At 34.8% G+C, this 20031-nt stretch overlaps 1 protein-coding gene across 1 annotated transcript in view; it reads left to right on the top strand.

Moving 5' to 3' along the window:
- The window catches only part of LOC117173328, a 23344-nt gene extending 8243 nt beyond the window's left edge, over positions 1-15101 (top strand). Inside the window, exons 2-4 of the mRNA XM_033361824.1 lie at positions 5768-5849; positions 13464-13558; positions 13665-15101. Coding sequence (XP_033217715.1) covers positions 13678-14925 — 1248 coding nt within the window. The 5' untranslated portion in view covers positions 5768-5849; positions 13464-13558; positions 13665-13677 and the 3' untranslated portion in view covers positions 14926-15101. The remainder of the gene's footprint in view (positions 1-5767; positions 5850-13463; positions 13559-13664) is intronic.
- The last annotated feature ends 4930 nt before the right edge of the window (positions 15102-20031 follow it).

A 20031-nucleotide genomic window follows, 5' to 3' on the forward strand; every position in this document is an offset into this window, starting at 1 on the left:
ATTGTATTCGAGAAATTAAAAAAAATGTGTTTTTAGGGGTGAACTTCAAGGGTGGTTTTCACCCCTTAAATGGGCTTATGGGCACGTATAAAAAAATACGTGGCGAATATTTTTTGATGTTCTACATCAAATCACAATTTCAAGAAAATCGGTGAGGTACACCTCGGGTACCTTCCTTGTGAGTTTTCTCCGCGCTTGCGTTAGGGCAGTACGCTCATTGGTCGCGTGTCAACTATTACGTTGCTCGCAACCAATCAATGCAAAGACAAAAAATGCAGAATTCTGCATTTGGTGACAGGCTGCTGGCAGTTGTGTTTTGGGACGAAGTTCCAAAAGGATAGAGTAGGATAAGGTGTGGATACAATTATATATGTAGAAAGACTGGGATTCAAAAAGATAAGGCTATCTTATAATTCAAAAAAGATGTAAATAAATTCACTTGGATAGGAAAATAGGGATTAAAAAAGATAGAAGAATTTTAAGATTGCCTAACGGATAGAAATAGATAGAGGTGGATAAGCTGTGGATTCATTTAGATAGAAAGACTGAGATTCAAGAAGATAGGGCTATCTTATATTTTAGGCAAGACAGAAAAAAATTCAATGAGATAAGAAGATAGGGATTGAGAAAGACAGGCAAGATTTTGGATTGTCTAATGGATAGAAAAAGATAGAGGTGGATAAGCTGTGGATTCGTTTAGGTAGAAAGCCTTGGATTCAAGAATATAAGGCTATCTTAGATTTTAGAGAAGATAGAAAAAGATTCAATGAGATAAGAAGATAGGGATTGAAAAAGACGGTCAAGATTTTGGATTGCCTTACGCATAGAAAAATATAGGCGTGGATAAGCAAAGGAGTTATTTAGATAGAAACACTAGAATAGGGATTGGGAGTGGAAAGAAAAGGATACATGTAGATAAGTGGCAGATAGACATGGATAGGAACATTGGGATTTTGGGATCTTAGAGATAGAAAATTATTCAAACGCATATAGATTCCATCCATTTACTTCCATCAGGGTATTATGCGGGACAAAAAGAATTGCTTAACTTACCTCAATTTCAATAATATTACTAAAAATTCAATATGATTGCTTTTACTGATCTCACAAGGTCTCCTAGACACGGAGATCGTTTTAGACCAACCTGGCAGGATCGTTAAAATGTTATGCGTAAAAGTGATTGTATTTTTAAAGTGTAACTAAAGTTCTTTTCCGCGAAATTTGGATTGGATTCCGTCACTTATCTAATTCAATTAAAAACTTATTCTCGTTTTGATCGGTGATTTAGGATAATGAAAATAATAATATTTTTAAATTACCCAAGGCGGGATTAAGATTCTTAATATGTAGGTTATCACAAAATCGCGAACAGAACGACAAATTCAGATTAATGAAATAGGATAGAACACTAACTAATAATTATGTTGAGGCCTAAACCGTTTTTTTTTAAGTTAAAAATTTGATTAAACAATTGCCAGCATGTTTCGACTTGACATCAAGTTACATGTGATACAGATTAAATGATTGATATCCAGTCTAGATGCATAATATAATTTTCATTATTTATCTGAGATGGAAGAAGAAAAACGCTGAATTTATATGAAGTTTGTTGTTAGCTCGCACTCGATTAAAAAAAAGGTTAACTAATTCAATTGGAAAATTTAACTAACTGATTTCGGAAGAGTGACGGCGACGAGTGAGAATTCGAATTTCTCTGCCTCGGATAGATTTCATCAGGAACACATCATATCTGGAAAATTTGATGTTTTTTTCACCAAATAAATTGAAAGGTGTTGCGAAAAATTATCGGAATTGAAGCCTTGCATGGAGAAGCGCACATAAGCCAAAATGGCGTTTGGAGAAAATTAAGGAGAAAGTTTTTGTTTTAGTATACACTGTATTTTGCAATAGGCATAGTTCTAGCGTAGGTCGAAATACTTTTTTAATTTCTTATTATTGCCGATACGTGGAGACAGAATAAAATTTTGGGGTTAGTTTCGATGAGAGATAATGGTAAATTTTACTCTTCCAAAATTCATTCCTTCACTTGGCGCCAGCCATTCTATGCCCAACTAGCAAGAAAATTTTATAATATGAGCAAGAGCAGAAACTACGCAAAGTAGGGTAGGTCGATTGGGCTGACCCAATAGTAATTAAGAGAGACTACAAGCGAAATTCCAGAAGTACATAATTATTAGAATTCATGGACAATTTGATTACTTACATTGGCGTTATTACAATTCCGATATTTTAACTCTTGTCTACAATTCAATTAGCATTCCAACTGGATTCGGACATCCGTATATTTCCAATTTCTATGTTTTCCTGTCGACAATTTCAGTCAAATATAACTGGAGGTAGGTGCGATCAGATATTCGATGAAATATTAAATTCACAGTATTCACACAATATCCTAAGACCAAGTTCTCGTCAGGACGTACTATTAGTTTTTGTTACACACGGTCGGGTGTTTGACAAAAAGATGACTTTCTTCCTGTTCGCTTTGGGTTCGAGATTTCGGCAAAGCTATCGCACATGACCAAGCCACGGGACGGTCAGAGACCTGTCGTATCGACACAACTAAAACATTTTTAATTGATCAAGAACCACAAAATGAGTACTCTCATCTTGACGTCTACGGGTATGTTCGTAATTGAATTATTGAATTCCCTTATGTCCTCGTCAATTTCCTGTCACGCTCTCCCTCTTCAAACCGTGAGGTCAAGGTGAGATTATGACAATTGTGGTTATGAAATGGAGTAAATGGTTAATAATTATAATAAATATGGCACACTACACAAATCATACAGGTAAGTTGTAGGCGGTTAAGTGACCATCTGCCGTCAATAAATTTTGACGGTATAAAATTGACAAAAAATTATGTTTTTAAAATATTATATCTCTGGAATCTGCTTAGCAATTATTTTGGTTCGGCAATCGCATTTATTAATCGAAATGGAATGCAGAACAAAGAGCTTTGGTGGAATTAAACTCGATATCGGTCGATAGTGTGACTAAATTGAGCAAAAGACCGACACCTCGACGAACTTAGTGTTATAAACATAGGCAAATTTGAAAATCCGATAGTTGTGAATAAAAATCAGATGCACATGCATTGACGATATAATGATTGTCAAAATAAAAATAACATTTGTCGAACTGATATTAATAAAATGAATGAGAAATCCGGCAATCGCAGAAAAAAAAAGAAAGCTTAGATGTAACATGACAGTACTATTACAGTCGAAACTAAATCTAAACTTCGGCGAACTGCTGACGATTACTTGTTTGATGAATCGGCGTTAATGGGGTTTGGACCTTTAATTCGTGGCAAGCCTTTTTATAGGCTCCTAGAACCATAAATCCGAATGCTCTCAAGGTAATTGGCAACTCTGAAGTTACAGGAGTTGCGCTAATCGTCAGGCGAGCGAGCATGTCTTCTACGACGTCAATGTCGGGGTGAGCGGCTTCAATCTTCGTTCCTTGTTCTTTAAGCGCGTGTTCTCTGACTTTGGTACGGAATTTAGGATCCTTTGCTTTTTAATTAGGGCCTCCCCTAGAGAGACTTTAGGAACGATGATCCTCACCTTCTCGCCGTCGTACAGCTCTGTAACTCGACGGCTACCGGGGTACCACTAGTCATTTATCCAGCAAACATTCTCTCCGCGGCTCCAAGGTCGGGGTGTGCTTCTTCTATACGATTACGGTTTTCTTTGAGTACACGTTCGCCGACTTTGGTTCGGAATTGAGTATCCTTGATCTTATTACTCTGGGCGTCTCGTTTTCCTCTTCGTCGTTTTGCCGGTGCTCTGGGCTGAGCACCAGGAGGTGCAACTTTTCAGTTCAGTTCAGCGTTTCAGTTCGTTATTAATTATTATTTATTCTGTGGAAATTGTTAATGTACGTTTTTGACTTTAGGGTCAGGTGAATTGAAAACAATTTTATTGCTTCAAACGTTCCGACACGATGGTGGACCCTATTATTAAACAATTAAGTCGCTTCAAACGTTTCAGGACACAATGGTGTCTCTCATAAGTGAATTTGATTAAAAAATTCACTGATGTGGGTCACCATTGTTTGCTGGAACGTTGAAAGCAACTTAATTGTTTTCAAGTTATCAGATCATAAAGCCAATAATGCGCATCAACAATTTCCATACTATTGAGGGTCAATGCAATTTCCGAGCGATTATTGTTTATTTCAGAATGTTTCGGGTAGTCTAGTAGACTGGAAGAGAGTCATTAGACACAATGACGTTAAAGCTATAATTAATTCAATTCACGAGACTACGAATATCTGAACTTAAATAGGAACTTTGACAATGAACTCACAAGAATTTCGAAATATTTTTCTATTCATAATTCGTCTGCTTATAGTAAACTACATACAAAAAACAGGCGATTTTCAGAAGGGTGACGATACTTTAGCTAAGTTGCGTATTGGCATGCGATCGCGTAAGAACATCCAGCGTCCAGCGCGGACGCTGGAGAAGCACCGGCGCGCCTGCGTGCGGTCTATTAGCGCGGGTACTTTAAATTATATAAATATTCAAATTTAATATTTATGATAAATAATGATTGGGAAATGCATAAAAAGTAATTCATTAGTCCTAAAATAGAATTTTTGAGTGCCAGATGAATAATAATTCGTTTTGCATGCAAAAAACTTTATCAATTCTGAATTCAGAAAAAAAATATTCTTAGTCCATTTTTGGTCTTATTTTAGAATTAAAATGTAATTGCATTACATGAATTGGCACATTTTGGTGTCCAAGTCAATTCTTTTTGAGGAGACAAAGCAAATATAAATTCATCACGTATAATTATTGCACTTACAGAATTTTAGCTAATTTTTCAAACTATCCTTTTTAAACCTGGCATAAAAACACTAAACAACTTTAAACTTTGAAATTTAAAATCTTCAAGCAAACGTAAAAATGAAAATAAAGGTAATTAAAAAGTGGAAGAAGTGATCAAAAGTGACTCACTGTCAGGAGTGAAATAAACATTAAAGTCTTTAAATTTTAAACGTTTCAAATCGTACAATTAGATGAACATTTTCTAATTTTAGTCAAAAAATGTTTGTACATTAAAAATTAAACGATTTTAGAATCAGGCTTCCATACCGAAAAGGTTTTAAATATTGAAATATTCTGAGTAACAAAATTTGTAATTCGCCGGCTCTGGTTTCTTTTAAACAAATACATTTTTTTAATGTCTCGAATGACTGGTTTTATATTATATTATATTTATAGTATATTATTTAAATGAATATATTCCTGTGCATTTATACATATTTCTACGCTTGTATATTGATGTTATATTGATAATGTTTGTAAATATGTATTGTTATGTATTTTTAATGTTAATAACATAATAAATGTGTTAAATAATAATTTAGTTGTGTACTATTCATACCCTGTGGATACTCTTACATTTGAAATTAAACATTAAAGTTAGCCTTTTAAACGAAATGCATGATTAATTTATTTTTTAATATCTCAGATTAAAAAATATATATTAACTTGAATAATATACCGGTAAAAGCGTAAATGTAAAATTCTTCAAATTCAATTTTAAATACAAGTAATTAATTAATTAAAATGTTATGCCGTAAACTATTTTCGATTTTTTAATTTAATTCTGAGTTTGAATAAAAATTTTATTTTGACGAAAATTAATTTTTACAAGAAAAATTTTAATTCAACTTTATTTCTGTATTTATAAAATATTCGAAACATCTTTACTATATTCTTGTTTTCTTTTAGGTTTTAGTGCTATCGTCTCGTTCACGAACCAGTCGACCATTTCTTTATTGAGAGAATCAAAGGTTTGGAGGATAAAGAACAAGTAAGATGTGGCTTTTTAAATTCTTATCTGAATGAGAAGATTCTAGCAAAACTATATGAGAAACGAAACAAATTTTAAGAAGAAAAATTGTTCACCATAAAAAGATCTACAAATTTACTGCAGACCATTTTTTTGATGAGACGAATATTTTTTGGTTTATTTGTGAAAACTGTTTATCAAAATAAAAATGTCAAATGTCTAGCTAAAATATGCGAGATAAATAAAAAAATGTTTATAATAAAAATTGGTAACCTTAAAAATATCTACAAAATTTCTTAAAATCATATTTTGATGAAATTCGTAGTTTTTGTTTTAATTTTTAAAATTGTCATAAAAATAAAAATTATATTTTTCAGTAAAGCTATGTGTGATGAGAATGCGTACGTTAAAGCCGAAGGAGCTTTAACAGAAGAGAATTCACAATCATTAAATTACAGTTGTCAATAGTATGAACTTTATTTTCAAAAGGTCTATAAACAAATGTGGGGGAAGTACAAAGGCCGATCGCGTAGCGCAAGGTAAATACATTATCAAGCGCAAAGCTCGAGGAAAATGTATTATCGTGCCAGAAGCGCGAGATCCAACACACGAGATAATTTTTAATTTGAAAACTTTCGAAATAAATATCGTAATGTAGAAATTACAGATCGGAAGTAAGGACGGGGGAAAACATGAAATTAGATTTTAAATCCGAAGTAAATCTTCTCACTTTCAATAACTTAGAGCCACTTTATTGAAAGTAACAAATAATTGTAAAAATAATGTAATTTTGTAATATTTAAAAGTTTAATTAGGATTTTATGGGAAAATTCCAAGTTTGTAGATTGCAGAAAATTCTGTCAAAATAAAAATTTTTATTCCGCTGATTTATAATATAATTAGAAGAAATATTGTATTTTATGAAAATTATGGTTTAAAAAAATGATAAGATTAATAAGGATTATATTATAATACTGAAAAGGATAGTTTTATTAGTAATTTATTTCATTTTTCCCCTAATACCTCAAATTCGAACGAAAATTCTTTTCAAAATGCTCGATTTTCTATCTGGCTACCAATCAAAACAAAAAGGAATGACGATATCAAAGAGCTAAAAAATGGGGAGTTCAAAGACGGACTTGCAAGATGGTCAGAAGCAGAAAGTGAATCATATGGTAGTCAAGAGATCGGATTGATTATGAATAAGAGAGCAAAAGAGTATGTTAGGCATGATGGATTAGAATGAAACTAGGGATCAGAATATTATTTATCATAGCGTGCTACGCATCTGTTGATAATGAAAGAAACTAATTAAAAGACGTTTTCTGGGACCGTTTAATGATACTGTAGGTACTTGCGATCTTAAGAAAGTAATCGTTCTAGTAGGAGTTATGAATGGTTGGGTTGATGTTCAACGCCAGGTCAGAGAACGGGGGCTAGGTAATTTTGAGGGTCCAGAAAAAAATGCAACGGAGGCAAATTAGTTCGTTATGCTTAGAAAAGGGCTTCTTTATTACGAATACTTGCTTTAGGCATAAACTAATCTTATTGTACACCTGGTGCAGCGGAGATAGTCACATTATGATTGACTTTGTTGCTACGGATGGAAAAATTAGAGAGCTACTAAAAGATACAAGGGTTATGAAAGTTTTTAAATGCAATACTGATCACATTACCTTCTAGTCTTACAAATGAACTCACTCAAGTATGGGCAAGAAAGAGAATCAAAAAGAAGAAAAAAAACGCAAATCAAAATCGAGAAAATACAGAAACCGCAAGTGCGAATAGATAGGGAAACTTGGGAGGCGCTAATACGCATTAAATATCTAGAGGGCACATAGACTATGTTCCAGAATATCATTATTAGAACTGCGATCAGAGTGTGCGGTGCTGCGCTGTAAGAAGAATGTCTGATAAAGCGCGGTGAAATGATTAAATCCGGTCAGACGTTCACGAGAAGAAATAACCGCTTTAAAGAAAGTTTGAACATCACAGGACTTAGTGATAAGAAGAGAACTATACTTGAAAATTATTACAGAGAAAAAAATACAAAAGAAAAGAAAGCATCAAAACAGAAAAAAGGAAATCGATTTTAAAGGAAACAAGGAACTGTTTTATAAATTGGCGATGGTCGGAAGTACACAGTTAGGCAGCATGAGAAATATCCAGGGTGTTATGCTATATGATACAGACAGGATACCAGACGCTTAGAGAAATTCTTTTTAGGAATTGTTGGGCGGTGAAGCTATAGGGCAACACAACTGTGACATAGAATACGATACATTAGAAAACTCGGCTGAGTAAGTCTGTGAATCTAAGGTTAGGGATATAACTAAGCACTTCAAGAATTGTAAAGCTGCTGTACGGCTGCTGCCTCACAGGTTATGCGTGTTGATAAATTTATGTATCGAGCTGGGGGAAGTTCCAGATGACTGCAAAAAGGCGATTACAACCAAAATATGCAAAAGAAAGGGATATAAAAGCAACTGCAATAATTTCAGAGATATCTGCTTATTAAGTGCCGTGAGTAAAATATATTCAAAAATATTCATGTATATGGTAATGCAAGTACCAGAAGAAAATAAGTAGATTTATGTCAGGAAGATTATGCGCGGATCAAATATTTAACCTGAGACAGATCACACACAAATGTTTGATAGTATATAAAAAAGTTTTTTGTGCACTTGTTGACCGAGACAAATCTTTTAACAAGATAGATAGAACTAAAATTTGGGAAGCCCTGATAGAGTACGAAGTGAATGTATGGGTTTTACAATCAATGCAAATAATATATGAAGATAGCAAAGCGAGTGAAAGGTTAAATGGGACAGTAAGGGTACGTGGGTTAGCGTTCGTAGATGATATGGTTCCTATGACAGAGTAAATCGAAGAATTGCAAAGAATGTTCAGCGAACTGAATACTAGTATGAAGAACTAGGGCTTAAAAATTAACGTAAATGTGCAATATTGTCCTAAATGATGAGAGAATAGAACAAAGTGATAAGTAAATATCTCTTGCTAGTCAATTGACTGATGACCGAAAGATAGGTGGAGAGATAAATAGGCGTATAAATTAGGCACACCAATACAAAAATAAAAGTAAAATTAACGCGGTTAACATGCAATACCTGTAGATTCTGTCCGGTAAAAGCTAGTGGACGAAGTTAGTCACACAAGAATCTTAAAAAAATGTGTATAAATCAGACACTTTTTAACAGGAATGAAAGAAATTTGTTAGGATTGTTCGGGCATGTTGAGAGAATGAAAGATAAACGAGGGAAAAAACAGGTATATTAATGTAAAGTAAATCACACCATACCCCTGGGGAAGACCGAGGAAAGAGTGGTTATAATGTGTAAATGAGAACATAATTTGAAGAGATATAATCCACCCTAGAAACAGAAGATCTTGAAGAGAAAATACATGAAAGTGAAGGAAGCAAAAGAGATATGCCAGAACTGAAAAGTGTGGCGACAAATAGTTTTTGAGGAATATATAAGGAAGAGTGTCAGTTCAGTAAATGACTCCTGAAACAAAAGACCTTGGATTATTATTTTAATTTTATTCTCATTATTCTGGGTTGAGACCGTAAGAGCCTCTGGCATTCTGTCCCATTGTAAGCCTAAGCATGACCTCAAGCCCTCTCCGTAAGGAGAGGACCACAGTCACGCTGTCGGCTGATTTATGGCTCACTGATGCAGTGACTGGCTGTGAGTGTTTGACGTTTCTCCGCAATTGCGGGGCAGTGACATAGGATATGAGTAGTTGTCTCATTATCTCTTCCGCAGAGACGACAGAGAGGATTTTGTTCAAGCCCTATATTATGTCTGGGATAACGGAGGTTTTCGTGTTCTATAAACATTTGTGTTAGGACCTTGACTTTATTCCTCCTGAGATTGAGCTATTCATTCGCTCGGTGAGAGTTTAGCTTTGAGCCGAAGAGTGTTTAAGCCTGTCTGCAGCTAGATACCACACTCCACTTATTCTGATGTTTCTCAGTTAGCCAACTGTTAATATTTTTAATGACTAACCTACTGACAATGCCCACAACTGGCTCGAGTGCAGTAAAGTTTTCTTTTGCTGCTAGTTTTGCTAGCCTGTCCGATATCTCATTGCTCTTGATGCCGCTGTGTCCAGGGATCCAAAGCAGAGTGACTTGGTTTTCTGTCGCTGGCTTATTCAGTGCCTCAAAGCACACCCAAACTAGTAGCGACGTGATCGTTATTCCATTTAGGGCCATTATAGCAGCCCTGCTATCTGAGCAAATACGGATTTTTTTGTTGTTGCTATACTGATTTACTTTGTTGGCGCACTGGAGCATGGCCATAATCTCAGATTGTAGGTCTGTGGCATAGGACCCTATCGTGATTGTGAAGCCCATTCCATTGCTTCTACGATGTTCACCGGTTCCTGAATTCTCTTTGTTCCTGCAGCCATCTGTAAATTAGTTGTATTCATCACTGGGCAGATGTATCACATCGTTCATTCATTCTTACTTCGTGGATAGGATCACTCGACAACTGGTGGAAGAAATTTTTGGTCGAAGAGGTAGCGAGTCGGCATTTTGTCCCTGAGCATGCTCAAGGTCGGCCTCCGGCCTGTCGAGATCCTTCTGTCGTTGACCATATTCAATCTCCAGGCCGCTTCTCAGACAACGCCTTGAGGGTGAGATAATGAGGCTCCAAAGCTATTAGTGCTCTAGAGTCATCACGGGTATCGACTTCGAGGCACCAGTGACGCTTGCCAGTCGAGACCTCATAGTGGAAAGTTCGACCCTATTCTACCAGAACACCGCCGCATAGTTTAGCATGGGTTGCAAGGTCACTGTGTAGATCCACATAAGTGTCTCCGGCTTTGAGATCCAGCTTTTCCCTATGGCTCTCCTATAGAGCCATATAATAGCTATAAGCTTTTTGCACTTTTTTTCCGAGTGATCGTTCCATAGCAGTTTCTGATCCAAAATAACTTCTAGATATTCAACTCGTTCTTTTATTTCCAGTTGTTGTCCTTCCAGTTTAAATATACTTGTGGTTCACTCCGAAGAGCACATCACATGCTGGTCGCGCACGATAATCAGTACATCGCTCACATAGCCTATAACGTGGTGGGACTGACTCGTGAGCAGGTGAAGCAGTTCATCCACTACCAAGCATCAAAGCAGGGGCGATAAGACGCCTTCCTGTAGACATCCTGATTTAACTGTTCCACATAAAGTGGTATCAGCCTTAGTCGTGGTTAGGTTTCTGTTGGCCAACATGTGGTAGGTTCATTCCAAAGCTGCAATAGGCATACCATGTGCAATCATGGCTGCCCTGATCGCCTCTCCGGAGGTGTTATTGATGGCACCTTCGATGTACATAATGTACATAATGTACATGACCTTTAGTTGGGTTTACTGCTACGCTTAGGGCCGTCTTCGGTTGAGTGACCAGTCCTATAGGCGTGTCGCTCCTTGTGAAGTATCCTACTTGATAAGACTTTATCGCGGATATCTATCCACAATTCTCTCCACTGCTTTAGTAAGAAAGATTTCCCAAGAAAATATAGAGAAGCAATCGAAATCTTAAAACACTAATATAAAATGAATAGTGACAACGGTTATAATACCAATCTGATGTGGCTTTCCGTCCTCCCAGATTAAAAAGAACTCTTTTTATCATAATAAATCATCGTGACATCATTAAATCTATTGTACAATTCTGTTCCTTGGAGTCCGGTCTCTATCCACGGATCTTTATAGAATGTTACGAGGAATAGCGTTGACGGGCCAGACGTTGGTAACCCGGAATCTTGTTAAGTTAGCTAAGAAATGAAGCTTTCATACCTCCAAGGCATCTGATTATGACAATTACACGTTGGACTTCGTAGCCTTGGTACAGTCTGCCAAGATCGAATAGAATTGCTTAATATGTAGTCCGTTTCTCTTCTTGAATTTGTCGTGGTGTTACAATCTACTTGTGACGAGAATTTAATCACTCAGATTATTTTCGCCTTTAGGTCTTGGAGGACAATATCAGGCTTTGTAGCACTGATACGTTGAGAGCTGGAGCAGGAGAAATTCCAGTAGATTTTACACTGATCATTCTCTAGAACGGACTCCAGTTTCCCCCGGGACGTGTATCAAGAGGGCAGTAGATCAATATCATAGAAGTGACGAAGATAGGCGTACAATACTTTTAGAGCCGTATTGTGTCTCCCTATTTACCTGTAGAGTCATACTTTGAGCACCACTGAGAACGTGTCCAAGTGTTGGACATGTTTATTAATAGCTCTCCTCTACTTATAATACTGTAAAATTTACCGTAAAGGTTCTTGTGAGCATGTTCTCTTTGTAGAAGGGAATGTTCTGCTTCCTGTGCGCTACTTTTGAACACTATAGGTGTTAGTTATGCTAGGCCATGTGTAGTATCGCTAGAATCAAATGGGAGACCAATCTCCTCTGCGTCCCTGTCTGCGGAACGGTATAGAAACGCCACAGAATTGACGACCTAATGTTGATGTACGAATTACAAAAGAGAATCTTTGCTATTTAGAACTGAGTACTTTATAGTCAGAAACGTTCTTTGATGAAGACTAAGATCAGCAAACCTCTACATCCTTTATCCAGAGGGAGGTATATACGACGTACGGAAGTTCTAGGATGATCACTACGATGGATTGTCATCATCTTGCGTGTGCTTCGGTCAAGTTGCTTCAAATTATCGAGTTCCATTTCACTGCACCAAACGCGTAGAGCAGTGGAGGAATGGCCAGCATATTGGTCGCCTGGATCTTCTTCTTCCCAGATAATTGGGAATCCTACATCCCGATCGTCACACGGTGATGTAGTTTTCTGTCTTCCCTTAAGTAGATGGACACAGGCACACTTCCAATCGCTTTAAAGTATCTATTTATTGCCGCTACAAGGATTTTAAGAACCTCTTTTGAAGAGGCAAAGAGTTTAAGTTCGTCCATGTGTAAAAGGTTGTTGACCTTATATTCTCTTCTGATCGGCGGGCCACATATGCATCCAGAGTTTTTGTCTCGCAGCTGGTAGTCACTTGTCTTTTGTCAAATTTTATAAAAAATTTTGTCCGCACCAAGAGCATAAGCTCTTTCATGCATCTTGGTTGCACCTCCAGGCATTCAAGCAGCTTGATAAGTAGTCTATGATTGGTGTTATCTAACGCCTTTCGGTAGTCAATCAAAGCCATGGATATATTGCGTCGATACCTGATCGAATCCTGTGCAATACTCCTGTCTATTAACAGGTCCTCTCTGCAATATGGCAGCTCTCTCTTGTATTCACGTTCTTGAACTATATCACTCCATACCGGCTCAATAGATTGCAATATCCTCTCTTTGAGGATGCCATTGAATAGCTTGTAGATGGTGTTTCCGCAAACTATGGGCCGTTAGTTCTTTGATTCTTTCGTTCTTATTAGACAGTTTTAAAATTTTGTCTCAGGCTTAAGATGGTTACTACCTAACATACCGAAGGCATTTTGGATTTTTATTTATTATAGCCATGGACTAAGTCAAGTGACTGATGAGATGAGGATGTTATAAGTTAATTTAATAAGATGTTTGAAATCTCTTGCGATAATGTTGTCAGAATATTATAGAATATTTAATCTTTTTTTAAACTTGTTTTAGGTTTCTGACTGCATTTTGAAAGTGGAGAAGAGAGACGATATTCGAATTGAAGAAAACAACTACTTATTTTGTTTTTTAAAATGGTGAATTAAACGGTAATTTTAAATTATTATTTCATAAATTATAACAATATGCTTTCAAACAAGCTCTCAACTCTTCAATCATTTTAAAATAATAGAAAAGTATCTATTTAAATTTCAGATAAAAACCAGAAATGGAAGAAGGCTTAAAGCTAGATTTCAAATTTGAAATACATCTTCAGCGTCTTTGCCTGATAAAAGTCGCCGTATCTCTTTGGGAAAGAAAAGAAATAAGGGAAAAAATTTGTGTCTTTTTTGAAGAACTATCTTCAAAGGAAGACGACATTCTTATTAGAAATTGGAAATTTGATTTGACGAAAAAAGTATTGTCTCTGATGAATAACTTGCCTCTACCGAATTTTTTAATCAACACTCTGAAACATTATGTCAGTTCCATGGGTTTCCAAATATACCAGTGGACAAAATTTGTCACAAAGAATTTAGGATTTAACATAGTTTGCACTGATTATATTTTTTGGACCCATTATGGAACGATAGACAAAATCCAAACATTCAAATATTGGTATGACCACCGAATATTGGAAACTTCTCAACTTTTTAATGTCGCTTGTATTTTCTGTCTAGAAGATTATGTCCCCATTTTGTGGAACGAAATTCCCGATGAAGTTAGAAAAAATGATTTCTACTTGAAAAAAATTTACACTTTTTCAATTTATAGTCTTATAATTTACTGGAAAAAACGATTAGGTGAAGAAATAGAAGAAAATTTTGTTTCTTTTATTCATTCCGAAGAGTGGGAAAAAATATTAACATTAAGACGTGCAGGACTTTTAAAAAGAGACGAGAATTATCACAGGAAAATGTCTTGGCTTGAATTTTGTCACGAAAGTTTTAGCATTGAGGAAAATATGTATAGGGGAGCAATAATTGAAGGTCAGGAATTAGCTGTACAGTATTTTTGGAATAACTTAGATGAAAGATGCCAAATGAGAGATTTCGAGGATATAATGTTGGCCATCGATCGAGAAAAAAATGAAAGAGGATATTCTGATATCCTGATTTTTATGATGACTAGGCTGAAAATAAACAAGGCTCTTCCGATCCTTTATTCACATTCTTTGTGGGAAACACTTTTGAGAAATTTTCCATTTGAGGAATTTTTTATAATGGCGTTGGATCGAGCCTTAGAATTGAATAAAGATTATGGCATTTTGGAAAATAAGTTTTTTTGGTCTTTAGTAGGAACCATTTTAAATAGGATTGATGATGAAAGGTTGTTATTTGATGCTGGAGACGTTAGTGTATATGAAAAAATTTTGCAGGATATGTGGGATATAATTCCCGAGTCAGCTAGATATTGGGTAGCCCAAAATCCTTCGTTCTACATTCAAAGAGGCCTCAGAAGAAGAGGATTGTGTTGATATTTAAAAATGAAAAAAGCGGAATCAAAATAAAATCTTTATTTTAAAGTTACTTAAGAGATTTAATCTTGATTTATCTCATAATGGTTATATAAGTAACTCATTAGTTTCAAAATTGGTGAACCCGGATCACTTGGTCTTGATTCTGTGAAAAAAGGAGATTGATGACCTTATGGCATATTCATTGGAAAAATAACTGTGTTAGTAATTTTAAAAATGTGAATAAATAATCAATATTTTTTAAATAAAAAATACACACATCAGATTATGATGCTTTTTAAAATTTATTTATCACCCTTACAACTTGTTCCATTTGTTATGAAAATTATCCCTGATTTTTGTCAAAATAAAAAAAGGTCGAGGGTTCTCAATTAAAATTTTGTTTAAAATCCTTTTCCATGATTATATTGACTCTTTTTGTTACTGATTTTCTTCTGTGGTTCTCGAGGCCATCAAATGTAAAATGGTTTATAAAGAATACTATCATGAAAAAAATGTATTCCTACTATCTCTCCTCCTCTACGCTCCCCTCTCTTCACTTCCATAGTAAACACTCTTTCCTCTAAGATCCGTGCATCTTCGGATTAAGTTTTTGAGAGTTTCCATGGTTGCGTTCAAAACCTCAAGCGGTTATGTTCAGATTCACCGGTTTGCCCTAGTCGCTGTCAGTAAATATAGGCAATGTCAATTTAAAGTTTACGCATGTAATATGTCATTCACTTTATTTAAAACATATCCTGTCTATTCATAACATACCTTTTTTTATGCAGTAAAAATAAGCGTTAAACACCATTCACTCTTCGCCCACTGAAAGCGCAGAATATTATTACTATTTTATACTATTTGTCACTGAGCAGCTATTCTATAATGGTATTATCAAAGAAAAAAATTACGTTTACTTCGCAGTTCACATGTCTCACTTCATTATTAATTAAACACTTTTATTATTTGTAATTACTATATAACATAATCTATATTGTTTTGGCACTTATATCCGTTTGAAGTTTCGAACGCAACCATGGAAACTGTCATAAACTTGATCCGAAGATGCACGGACTTGACGGAATGGCCAATCCGAATGAAACTTTAAAGGCGCGAAATATGAAAATACCCCTGTATAATCGCTTCTGACCTGCTGTTATGCAAGTCGGGTAGCATTCAACTCGCCATGTATGTAAGTCCCAGCGTGTCCACCCTGTATATTCTATCCGTTTTTTCCCTCTATTCCCCCTTCACTGTTTCACCATGACTTCCTTACTATCCTTCCTCATTTTCTATTACTTCCCCTACTTCTCTTCTTCTCATTCTCCCTCGGTTCTCACACTTCACCTACCCGAATTTACCTTCACTTCCCCTCCTATTATTTCCCTTCCTTTCCCTGCTGACAAAAACATATGACGGACGGACGGTCACCTAACCGAAACTGTAAGAATACCTTCCCGTAGCTAGCATGATCCAACAAACCATGGTCCCGCCAATTCGATGCTCAAATACGTTTGACTTGGAGTGACTGGAGTGAACCGACGCCCCCCACCATACTCACTGCATTGGCGCGAATGTAAGGGGAAGCCAACTGCCGCACTCGATCCAAGATGTCAGAAAGGTCGGGTGCCCTAGGGTGCCGAATCTGATTGGTTGACTTTTTTTTTTACTTGCGCCTGGCAGGACTATGCTTTATTGGATCATGCGCAGCTAGGAAACTTTAAAAAACAGTGAGAAAATGAGTTAAAATCAAAACTTTTAAAGAGAATGTCCTGTAACTTGATGAATTTTAAATTTTAATTAGCCGTCTTTTGTTCTGATGGATTGTGAAATGCGTGTATTAGATTCAAGAAAAACGAATAATTATTACAAAGGGAGCGTTCACTTATGATGTCACGTGCCGAGAGTCCATATATATCCTAGCTGTTTTATATTTTCTTTAAGAATAAAAAAAGTGTTAATAATCAGGTTTATATTTTTGATTATGTTAATGTAACGTTTGATTCCCATATTGTGACTGAGTGTGACAAGGGGTACGATAAAAATCTTCATGATTCTACAGAAGGAATTAGTAAGCGTGACTGATAATTATGGAGTAAAATTGCTGCTATTTATACTGACGATTACGTAACTTCAAAACTTTGATAACAGACAAGATCAAATTAACTGTAGCACAAAGAATATATATTCACAAGATAATAAGTCTTATGTCTCAAAATTGAAAAAAGATGAGCTTTCAAATCCTTGATGTTAATAACGGTTAACCGCTTTTAGGTTTTCAATGTCCGACATTTGGTCCCATATATCGGCCTAGAACGACACACCTGTTAAAGTGCCTCTGATGACGCCACGCGTTGGTTTCTGAGACCAAAGTTCATATATTTCAATGCCGTAGAGTAAAAAATCTTAGCGCAAACAGAGCATAGTTTAGACGTATGTTCAATGCACCCAATTTACCATAGAGCGCCTCTTCAATTAAAAAAAATTATGTAATTATAGTGTACACACTATATAAGCATGTACTATTGAGTATTCTAACATTACGTCATACTCGGTCGGTAACGTCGAAATCTATAAGGCCATACCACTTGGTGGACAGAAAAGCATTGATTACATAGGAGTTTGAGTAAAATGAATTTTTGTAGGCGAAAGTAAGTGAAAAATCGTGATATGGCTTTGCTTTTCAGACAGAAAAGTCATTTTTTTAATTATTGTTAGTAATTGTACAAGTGGGCGATTTCCACAATCTATCAAGAAAAAATATAATGTGCCGTGATTGCGGTCAGGTGGCATTGATGGGATAGTTGGCGGTTAAACTTTTTGAATTTTGGTACTTCGTTAAAGTGTGTTTTTTAAAGATGTTAAGAGATTATTCTTGCACTTTCAGAAAACAAAAATTATCAGAGACTGTGATCCTTCTTGGAAATCATATAAGACTTCTTGAAAATCTTTAAACATCTCCGACTTTTTTTTAAATGTCTTTAAATTCTTTGCAATCATTTCAAATCTTTCGAAGTATCTCGAAATTGAGTAAAATTAATTTTAAGCACGTAAAATCCTTAAAATATTCTTAAATTCCTTTAAATCTCTTGACAATTATTAAAATATTTGAATTTTTGCAAATAACTTTAAAATTAATTGCTTAACAATCTTTAAAGTTACTAAAACTTTTGGAAATATTTTTAAATCCTTTAAGGCCATGTGATGAGTGTAACAGCTGATCAAGTCAGCCCTAAGATCAATATTTTTCACCCATATTGAAAAATAAAAGCTTAAATAACGTGGAAAATTTTTTCCGGAAATGTTAATAAAAAGAGTTAATAAAAGAGTTAATTGCAAAGAGGAGGAGGAAGGAAAAAGTTTATTTATGCAAATAATGATTATCGACGGACACATTTAGGTTTTACAGCAGAAGTTTGACCAAAGATATTTTACCTAGATGCGGCAAGGGTCAGGAGTGGGGACGGCCGATATATATATCTAACTACATTTTCGACCATATTGAGGTGCTGCCCTCTTCAACTTTTCGTCGTTTCTATGGCAACCGCGTCCTTCGACCACATTAATAGGCGAGGTGGGGCCGGGGCGTACACTGAAAGTTGTTGAATTCCAAACCGAACGTGATTTTCTGTTTCTCGCGTTCGCCTTCGACATCACTATAGCAATATTTGCTATAGCTGAGTTGGTCGGCTGGCTCTGTACGCGAAAAATGTTGTGAACGCTGAATTACCTAATTGTATTAATATTACAGAGAGCCTAAAATTATTCTATTTATTATTTTTTTTAAATTGATCAATTTCTCTTACGGTTGGTTTGAAAAGAGGCATTTTCGGGATAATAAATAAATAGATTAAAAAAAATTCTTTTCGTACTTTAGAATTGTAGTGAAATTTCAAAAACTCTTTTTTTAATAAACATAACATTTATATGAAATTGAGATAAATTTTAAAATTAAATAAAATGTAGTTTAATTCCAAATTTAAATAAAATTTGTTTCAATTGTAGCTAAATTCAACATTTAAATGAAATTTAGATGAATTTAAAAATTAAATAAAGTTTAGTTAAATTAAATTAATTTCTCGTCTGCTGTATTTTAAAAGAGAAATTTTCGACATACTACGTAAACAAGTTTAAAAAGAATTCTATTCGTACTTTAACATTTATTGCAGTGCAATTTTTAAAACTATTTTGTGAAACTAAATTTAAAGATTAAATACAATTTAGTTAAATTCAGCATTTAAGAAAATTTTAGTTTAATTAAAGTAAAGTTCAGTAAAAAATTGCATATGTTTCATGGCGTTAAATGGTTTTAAATTAAAGTGCAATCTAGTTAAATTAAAATAAAACTGTTGTTAGATTTTAAATTTGAATACATTTTTGAAACCAGTAATATTAAAAATAGTGCATCCATATTGAAAAATAAAATTATTAATGCTATTTACGTAGAATGTAAATGACATAAGATTTTTTCACCAGATTTCACAAATTGAATATTTACTTGCAATTTAGTTAATAAATCGAGCGTCATATAAATCATTATGTAGTAAATGAAAGGTGATATAGTAGTGATCTTAAACAAAGTTTGTTTTTAGTGTATTTTTTATTCTTAGTTTTTATTAAGTACAATTACAAGTTTATGTACAATACGCATTTTAACCGTTTTATTGGATACAGATATATGGACAAAAAGCTCGAGGAAAGTAATAATTAGGATTATAAATGACTCATAAAAATAAAGAATAGATCTAGAGAAGAAATTATATTAAAATAATCTGCACGTTGTTTACTAAGCCCTCTCACCAGGAGTATCCTACATTGTGTAGTATTCTAATAAGTAAATGAAATTTATTTGAACCGTATACAAAATTCAAAGAAAAGGCTGAGATGTGAATAATTTTTGGGACAATTGTCACGGTGGCTACTAGACAGAAAAGCAGGAAATAATTCGCCATAATTTTCGAAGTAATTGGGAAATTTTTTGGAATCTTCAAAAATTTTAATTTTCAAATCAAAAAAGGGAACACAATATATTAACCGATTTTAATCAATCAATTGGATGTCAGCCCACAAATTCTTTTCGCTCAGCTCAAACGATTTGACTAATTTAATAATTTTCACCCCGCC

This window comes from Belonocnema kinseyi, chromosome 5 (assembly GCF_010883055.1).
Source record: "Belonocnema kinseyi isolate 2016_QV_RU_SX_M_011 chromosome 5, B_treatae_v1, whole genome shotgun sequence".
In the NCBI taxonomy this organism is placed as follows: Eukaryota; Metazoa; Arthropoda; class Insecta; order Hymenoptera; family Cynipidae; genus Belonocnema; species Belonocnema kinseyi.